Source organism: Lycium ferocissimum, chromosome 2 (assembly GCF_029784015.1).
Source record: "Lycium ferocissimum isolate CSIRO_LF1 chromosome 2, AGI_CSIRO_Lferr_CH_V1, whole genome shotgun sequence".
NCBI classification, from domain to species: domain Eukaryota; kingdom Viridiplantae; phylum Streptophyta; class Magnoliopsida; order Solanales; family Solanaceae; genus Lycium; species Lycium ferocissimum.
Genome location: NC_081343.1, coordinates 64,366,977 through 64,376,240, shown reverse-complemented (window position 1 = coordinate 64,376,240; position 9,264 = coordinate 64,366,977). Strand labels below are relative to the sequence as shown.

Sequence of the window (9,264 nt, the reverse complement as noted above, 5' to 3'; positions counted from 1 at the left end):
TTTTAATAAGTGCTTATTTTAAAATATTAAGGTGTTTGGCCAAGTCTTTAAGAGAAAATAAGTGTTTTTGGGGAGTAGCAGAAACCGTTTTTCAGAAGTTAAAAAAAAAAATAGCTTTTGCCCAAAAGCGCTTTTGAGAAAAATACACTTAAAAACACTTTAAAAAAGCTTGGTCAAACACTAATTGCTACTCAAAAGTGTTTTTTAAATAAATTGGTCAAACACTACTTTTGAAAATAAACTGATTTTAGAAGCTTGGTCAAACAGGCTAGACGTGCTTAAAATTTCAGTTTCATTCAAATCTTTTCCAAAATAATTCTAGATTTTCTCCCTTTTTGGTCTCTCATTTGCTCATGTTCGTACTTTGTTTTACATAATTACTATATATCTAACACATTTGAACATGAATTGAGACAGATGGAGTAGTGTGATGAGCTTTCGGGCTTAAAATTTCAGTTTCATTCAAATCTTTTCAAATTTCAGTTTTATTCAAATCTTTTCCAAAAATCTTTTCTCTCAATCTTCTCTGTTTCCTGATACGAGCTTTCAAGAATCTGGCCTTTAGAGTCTTCATCGTTCGTCCCCTCAACTGCCAGGGAATTGGTGGTTGCCCATGGTTGTTCACTACTTTTCCTTTCAAAGTTACATTGCAAGAATGAAGGACATATACTAATCTGCTCCTATACCTGCGTTGAGAAAATAACGTATAGATTATTAAAAAGTCTGGTAGTCTTAGATTATTGTGCTTGGTGCGTTGGAAATCAGGTCATTTTCAAGCACGGTCTCGCTTAACTATACGTATATATTATATGGTAGGGGCATTTTTCTATGTGATTCATGGGTTGACAAACCAACGACTCTCTTTCGAGCTCTTACTTAAGTTCTCCAATAAATGACTCGTAACCATTTTAGATTATTTATGGCAGAATACGTAAAGACCCTCTTATACTTAGCACATACTATTAGTTGCACACCTAAATTATCCGTAGTCTTAATTATCCTTTGAACTTGGCTATTTGATACTCCCTCTGGATAAAAAAGAGTATACATTGCGACATTTGCACAACACTTAAAGAAAATACTAACTCCTAGACCAAGAATAGGTAATTTGATTAAAACATCTCTAATTAGATAAGTATTGAGATTTGGTCACTTAACACTTAATAAGTGTAAATCTGAAAAAATAAGGTTAATTCTTTACACTCTTTTAAACCAAAAAATAAAGACTAAGAAGATGACACTCTTTTTGATCGGGAGGGAGTAATCTTTACCTCCCTAGACGCTTATCTTTAACCTCTGAGCTCAAATTATGGTCGTCTCTTTCCAAATCTCCTCTTGTTAGTTGTCGTTTTCTTTTTTTCTTTTTTTATAACCGTAGTGTTCGTACCATTTCTTCATTGAGTTGGCCTAATTCGACAAGATACCTATTACATCCCACAAGCACATGTATCGTTAACTCTATTCGCCAAAGCCAGGAAGATCGTAAAAAATCGCCTAGTATTTTTATCTTCGTGGAATTTAAACCTGAAACCTCTTGTTTCGCAATCCACTTCATTGATCACTAGGCTTGTTAGTTGTCGTTTCCTAAGCCCCATAAAAAGCCTATGCTTTTTCTCTCTCTCTTTCACCAATTACTCGCTTCTCTCTTCAATCACACTCGGAGATTATATATGGAGTCCTCTTTTGTTCTTTTCCTTTTTTGATATTTATGCTTCATATTTTCTTCACTAAGATAAGTTTAAAGCAATAACAACGATAATTGTGCATCACAGCATCAACACACTTTGTGATTTAAAAAATATTTTCTAATTTAAAAAATATTTTACATACGGAAAATCTTTTTTTAAATCAATATTCAGTATTTGATTGGATAAAAAAGTATACTATTCCATTTGTCTCAATTTATGTGGCACTTTTCACTTTCCCAAACTGCATGAACTTTGACCAACATTTTAATATGTGTTTTTTTCACCAAATTGATATGAGGAAAGTTGCAATATATATTACTTTTCACGTAGTTTTCAAATATATAAATTTTAATCTTAAAATATTGAGTTTATCTAGTCCAAATTAGCTTTAAAGTTTAGTCAAATTGATTCTCGAAAAGCGAAAAGTGCCACATAAATTGAGACGGAGGGAGTATAATGTAAATCACAAAAGGCATAGTGTAAGTGATAACAGTGGCGGAGCCACTCATGGCCAAGGGTGGTCATCTACACACCCTTGGCTGGAAAATGGTACTATTATATGGAGTAGATATTATAGTTAACTGGATATTAATTAAATTTCGAACACCCTTAAAATAATTGAGATAAATAGCTTAGAGTTAAGGGTGTTCAATTTTATCTAAAAGTCGCGATTTAAAACTTGCGTCAAACGCTGATCATCTTCTTTCTTTAAAAGAAAACATAAAAACAATGTCTGAAGCTACTTGGTTGATTTGTATTTGAACTTATTTTCTTTCATGTTACGACTAACCTTATTTATATTTGAGTTATGATTTGCATTTGGTTTATTCCTATGTTGGTTTGGAGTTACGTTAGACTCATTTGTTAAAGTTTTTTTTTTTCTTTCCTTTCCTATTTCATGTAAAAGAAGAAGACGTATTGTTAAAAAGAAGACAACAAGATCTAATAGCAAGTTAGCAACCACTTATTTAGTTCTCTTTTATTTTTTAATTGCTTCTGTGAATATTTTAATTATCAAACTTTGTTCTCTTTCTTTCCTTCTTTTTTTTTTTCCAAAGAAAATCAACTAGTCGTTATCTCTCGCTTTGTAACATTCTCGGAATGCCCCTTTTTGTTCTCCACTAGTGGGATTATGTACACTGGTATGTTTTTGCTGTCATTTGATACTGTAATCACCGTAAGAGTTTTCTAGCAATGAAATTTATCAAGAATAACTTGCAAAATCAAATGGACCATAAATTTTTAGGCGGGTGTGCAGTGATGATGTTAAAAAAAAAAAAATTGTTGCACTCATTCATCGAAAAAAATTATATACTCATCAATATTTGAATAACCTTACCAAAAATTTTAGCTCCGCCACTGAGTGATAACTAAAACATTTTGATAATACTCTTTGAGTAATGGACTAATGGTTGACAATAATATCTAATAAGTGTTAAATAGAAACAGTGATATATACAGTACGAGTTGTATTCACTGGTTTGATGTGAATATTTTTCGTAAGAGTTGGATATTTTAAATGAAAACAATCTTTGCCTATAAGTCTGAAGGGAATCTTTTGGAAAAACATTTTTACCGTATAACAAGACATGCATACCAAAGCATTTGGAGGAGTTCATTACGCAGAAGGTTATTCAATTATTTAAAATTATCTAGTAAAGTCGTGTCATTCAAGCGGCGAAATATCTATTTTATCCTCCGTATTATCAACCTTTGTTGTTGTTTTTTTTAATAAAAAATAAATTAAAAGTCAATTAAAAACATTATCTTTAGATGATATGAAGTATTCTTTACAAAGCTATTTTCTCAGATATAATTTATAAGTGTTTTGTATATTTAAAAAGTAAGTATTTTAAAGTACTTAGTGCTTAAGCTTATTTTTCTACAAAAGTACTTATTTTTTCTAAAAAGTGCTTATTTTTAAAAAAAGTGAGGTGTTTGGCAAGCTTCTGGGAGAAATAAGTACTTTTGAGGAGCAGCAGAAGCAGTTTTTCGGAAGCTAAAAAAAAGTAATTTTTTCCCATAAGCACTTTCGAGAAAAATACACTTAAAAACACTTTTTAAAAGCGTGGTCAAACGCTAATTGCTGCTCAAAAGTACTTTTTAAATTAATTATCCAAACACAAATGCTTCTCACAAAATATTTTTTTAAAAGTAATTTTCAACATAAGTTAGTTTTAGAAACTTAGCCAAACAGGCTATTAAGTATTTCCTTGATACAGTACTTATGTTTGTGGTCATTTAAAGCGTATTTACTTGTTCATATAATAGTAATTGTTTTTTTTTTGTGATAACTAATACTCTATACTCCCTCCGTCCCATAATAAGTGTCACCTTAACAAAAAAATACGCATATTAAGAAATTAATATTGCAATCTGAAATTTACTAAATTATCCTTATATAATAAAAATAATTTTTTTCCTCTTGATTAGAGTATGTCCTAGTAGTGATCCTTTTGACATTGAGAATACAATAATACCTAATTACTATGTGCCACTTATTATGGAATAATTTTTTTTTTTTTTTGACTAAAATGCCACCTATTACGGAACACAGGGAATAATTAGTTTTAAAAAGCTTATTACCTACTAATTGAAATAGTAAATATTTATTTTTGGATTTATTATTGCGTGTTGTTTTCTTCCCAAAAATACAAAGGGCAAGTTCATCACTTGAGCTCCGGATTGTATCATCATCATCATCATCTCAGGGAAATGGCTAGCTCTCTGCGACGAATAGCGACGCAAACCGCCGGCTGGCGATGTTCTGTAACCCCCATATGGCTAAGACAATTTGCATCGGACGCGTTGGTGGAAATAAAGCCCGGTGAGATCGGTATGGTCTCTGGTATTCCCGATGAACATCTTCGCCGAAGGGTATACTAACTTCTTCTCTTTATTAGATGCCTCTCTTCCCCCCTGATATCTACTCTTATTCTCTAACCTCATTTAGGTTACCAATTTATTAGCCCTTCTATAGCAGATCCATCGATTCCGCCATTTTAGGGTTAGCAAATGAATTGAGGCATTGATATGGAGGATTCAAATTGATTTGGGATTTTTTTAGTTGATTGATTGCTCTTACTTGTATCTTTGAGAATTGAATTTATCTTGATTTCCAGTCCTAAGACTAGAAATATATATTTAGTAGGCGTGTGGTCATAGAAACCAAATATTTTTTCACTTGGAATTTTTGAAGTATGAGTTGAAGATGAGTTATGTTTGGTTATAGGTTTTGCAAAAAAATATTTTGTTCACTTTGAATGTATTGAAAGTGAAAACAGGGTTTTAGGTGTTTTCCAAATAAAGTGAAAACAATTTTTCCGGAAAAAAGTGAATGATTCTCATGGCCAAATGGATCCTTAGCTTTTCTTCTTCCTCACGGCTATTCAAATGATGCAGAAGAGAGCATAACTGCTCAGATGCTTGTGAGAAGTAGAGATTTCCGATTTTTCATATTAAGGAGCAAAACGGGCTTAGCAAGTATTTAGTTGAACTTGAACCTTCTAGAGCTTGAATTGAGTCATTGACTAAGCCTTAATATCAGAACCCAGGTTGGGTTAATATAAACTTTAGCTCCAAGGAGTTCTTTCATCCGTTTCTGGACAAACTTAGTTAAATAGTTTCTTACAGATTGCATTTGATTTCCGTGAATTTGATTATGAGATGGTTGGAGTTTTAAACTTCAATTTGTTGCAGCCTACAAAGAACTCTTTAAAATTGGTTGGCCTAAAGTCTAAATTTAGCTGGATTTGGAACTATTAATGTGAAAAATGGATTATTTAGAAATAGCAGTTCATGGAATGGTGCCCTCTCGACGCTATTTCACACTTTCATTTCCGTCTATTTTTCGAATCTATCCTATGCTTTGCATTTCATGTGTATGGCTTGCCCTTTCTTTCAATTTTCGTAATTTATGTATTTATACAAATGTATTGGCTTGTTTATTTTTTCTTTTTCTGACTCACTATTAACTCAGCCTTTGAGTAAATATCAGGAACCATTTTTTTTTTTTTTTTTTAAAAAATATAGGGCTCTCGTATGCTCAAATTTCGTCTTTAAAGGTGCCAAATGATCCTAATCTTTCTTTTGGTACATATATTTTCTGCATCTTCACATGCAAAATATCTTTCAGTTAGTGGTTTGGATCTTATGCACTGTGCTCCTTTTTGGTAGTTAATCATGTTTGCTCATCAGGTTGTGATTTTCTCACCTGCCCGGACTGCTAGTCAACAAGGGTCTGGAAAAGTTGGAAAATGGAAGATCAATTTCATGTCAACCCAGAAGTATGTTTCTGTTTAGCTTCCTTTTCTTTTCAGTATTAAGAAGTTGGCAAGGTTCACCAATATCATTTTTAGCTAGCACAAAATTCAGCTGGACTTTGTACAGTAATTACAATATACAAACTCATCTACCTTCTTCCTCCGTCCCTAAGTAAAAATAAGAAGAAACAGATGATCCTGAACGAAAACTTTGATTGATACAGTCTATAAGTTTCATTATGCCTGGGTGTCTATTTGCAAAGTAGAAGGTTAACTATGAAGTTTAGACCACGACAGGTAATTCGGTGATTGATTACAATGCTTCGTCGTGAAGGTTAAAAAGTTTGTGTTTTTATTTTCCTCTAGTGGTTCATATAGTTATACAGATGTGGACTTTATTGTCTTCCTTTTGATTTTCCACTTAGGAGCCGTTTGGACATGGTTTGAAACCATGATTTCAAACCATGTTTGGACATGCAATTTGGATTTCTTAAGTTGTATTTTTCTTATAGACATAAAAACCCCACAAGTTGTGAAAATTATCAAAATATTTTCAATTCTTATACAATCTTACCAAATGAGCAAGTCATAGTTCATAACAAAATTAATACGCTACTAGAAGGCCTTTCTAAAAAATACAAAATCAATTGATCAAACTTATAGTTCAATAAAAAGAAAATTTAACATGAATAGTAATGTAACTACTCTTTAATATAATCCTCCCACATGGTAGACATAAATAAAGTTGGTAATTGGTTGGTGGGAGTAATTGTTAAATATTTATGGGTCTTTTTTTTACAAAATATAAACTTATGAGTCAAGTTTTATATTTAAAAATTTTGAAACCATGGTTTGAAACCCCAAATCATGCCTTTTTGGATGATTTGGGATTTCAAACCATGGTTTGAAACCATGAGATGAAATGCATGTCCAAACGCTGATTTCATCTCATGGTTTCAAACCATGGTTGCAAATCGCATGTCCAAACGCCTACTTAATACAATGTTGGTGCATCTGATTTTTCATTTACTAAGTTCGAAATTCATTTCCTTTTACCTGTTTATAAGATTCTGCCATTCAGATTCCTGTCATCTTCATAATCATTTATATATGCTGTCTTGATTTATTCTGCTAATTGCTACAATTCTATGTTAATACTAATTTCTTTATTTATCCTGTTTTATACCTGAGAAATCCAAATTTTGATCTTGAGGCTGTTTTGGATTGAATATGAGTATGTTGAAATGTCTCAGTATCTCTGGAAGCAACTGCTTGTGGGATAAATGTTATTTCCTATTATTGGTTATTATGAACTGTTAATCTACTTTGTGGCCTCTTTATCACTTCAGATGTAGTATGCATTTTACTTGAGAATCGGAGTAAACATTGCTAGTTTAATCATCTCTCATACTGTATTGGAATAAAATAGTATATTTTAAAGGCAAATTCTTCCATGCTCTTCCCTCCAATTAAAGTATGAGGGTGTTGTTCTGGTCACCTGCTTCGAGTTTTACATCTAGCTTCTGCTCTTCTGCATAGCTTATATGGCCCATTTTGAAGTAGAAGGGTGATAAGAATGTTTCTTTCTTCCATATATGTAGATGGGAGAATCCATTGATGGGGTGGACATCCACAGGGGATCCATATGCCAATGTTGGTGATTCAGCGCTTACTTTTGAGAGTGAAGAAGCTGCAAAAGCATTTGCTGAAAAGCATGGCTGGGAATATATGGTACTTGCATAGACTTCCTTGCATTTCTATTGCGTTTTTCGGTAGCTTAATGACCTCTGTTAGTTCCATCCTCTCACAAGTATTCTGGAATTAACAGAAGAAACCTACTAGAACCATGGGCCTAGAATGAGGGCTGAGTAGAGATTGGCCCCTTCCCTCTTGCATAAACAAGGTCTTTCAATACTCCATGTCTGGGAAGATTTGAATTAGTCCTAAAGTTTAGGTTTTTACACCTCCAAAAAGCTCTTTGACATCTCTGTCCGGTTATGAACAGGTTCTTGAAATACTACATGTTCGGGAAGGGCATGTATTAGTTTGAAATTTTAGGTTTTGGCACCTCCAGAAAACTCTTTGACTATTCAAGCCTTTTAATCATCTTTACAGGCCCACCAGGCCTTTCAATCTAGACAAGTTATGTACCTTGAAGTAATCATTTAATTCGTCTCATAAACAAGTCTTTGACTTGAATTTGGTATTAGGATACTGACAAGTGACAAGTTGAGACAAATCTCTGTATTTCTAAATTCTAACAGATAGCAACAACTAAAGTTTCATATCACAAGCAAGAGAACTAAAAACCCAGACGTAAATTCAAGATTTTGCAGTTTCCTTTAGCTTTATCACAGAGCATTGCATCAGCCATTAGCATCAAGCTTTAATCCCAACAGTTTTGGTTTATCTTGAGAATAAACAGAATAACCTTTTGTGTTTGGTTTCAACAAGTGGCTTATGCGGTAGTCCTTTTTCTTTTTTACCTGCAGGTTAAGAAGTGCCACACACCAGTGTTAAAGGTTAGCCTAAACAACAACTCTGATTTAGACATCTAGGCTGGTTTATTTCTGCACGGGATTGTGAAAATTCTTGTTCCTCACAAGGTGTCTATGAGGGATACAATCACCTTATGATTGTTTTAGGGGCACCTTTACTGGTTTTAAAGTCTAGATTGCTTTTTGATTTTCTAAAAGGGACCTTCCCGTCACACATAATTCTTAAGTTCCTCATATATGCTGATATACAAAGGCAACGAACTTTCTAGTTTGATGTAATGCTGTCCCAAAGGAATTGAATAAAATGTTAAATTACAAGCACTTTAAAGTCTCTTTTATTTTATTAATGATTGACTGGCTCAAAGGATAGCGTATATTCATTTAACGCGAGCACACCTTAACAAGAACCTAACACGGGCCTTTAGTTAATTGTTCTCTCTTCCAATTCTGTTCTGGCTATCCATAGTTGACTTTCTTAATAAACTGCCTCTGTTTTTGCAGATCAAGTCATATGCGGACAATTTCAAGTGGAAGGGACCTCCCAAGACAGCAGAATAATTTATTTTCTACTGCAATTCAAGTGCTTGAGGTGCTTGAGGATGTTCTGCCGCAATGCCTTGCATTCTTTTTTTCTTCTTCTTTACCTTTCCCAAAGTTCAGTGGATTTCCTTGAAGGATTTAATAAATCAAACATATGAAAAATCCACAAGTACATGGAATATCTTAAAACCTTTATGAAGCAATTTCAGGGCGCTATACCCGATCCTTCTTTGTAGTGGTTATTGGAGGTCAGTAGGACATTGTGGTATCAAAAGA

The 9,264-nt window shown here is 33.2% G+C and overlaps 1 protein-coding gene across 1 annotated transcript; it reads left to right on the top strand.

Moving 5' to 3' along the window:
- Positions 1–4,347: 4,347 nt before the first annotated feature.
- Positions 4,348–9,262, top strand: LOC132046770 (NADH dehydrogenase [ubiquinone] iron-sulfur protein 4, mitochondrial). The gene is made up of 5 exons (XM_059437513.1): positions 4,348–4,565; positions 5,886–5,974; positions 7,552–7,681; positions 8,443–8,472; positions 8,950–9,262. The coding sequence occupies exons 1-5, from the start codon at positions 4,404–4,406 to the stop codon at positions 9,004–9,006; spliced, it is 468 nt and encodes a 155-aa protein (XP_059293496.1). The 5' UTR covers positions 4,348–4,403; the 3' UTR covers positions 9,007–9,262.
- The last annotated feature ends 2 nt before the right edge of the window (positions 9,263–9,264 follow it).

What these genes read in the sequence shown, in the direction of transcription:
- LOC132046770 (XM_059437513.1), top strand. Translation starts at nt 4,404, where the DNA reads ATGGCTAGCTCTCTGCGACGAATAGCGACGCAAACCGCCGGCTGGCGA. An exon ending in AATTTCATGTCAACCCAGAA is followed by an intron (nt 5,975 to 7,551) that starts GTATGTTTCTGT and finishes CCATATATGTAG; the next exon opens with ATGGGAGAATCCATTGATGG. An exon ending in AGCATGGCTGGGAATATATG is followed by an intron (nt 7,682 to 8,442) that starts GTACTTGCATAG and finishes TTTTACCTGCAG; the next exon opens with GTTAAGAAGTGCCACACACC.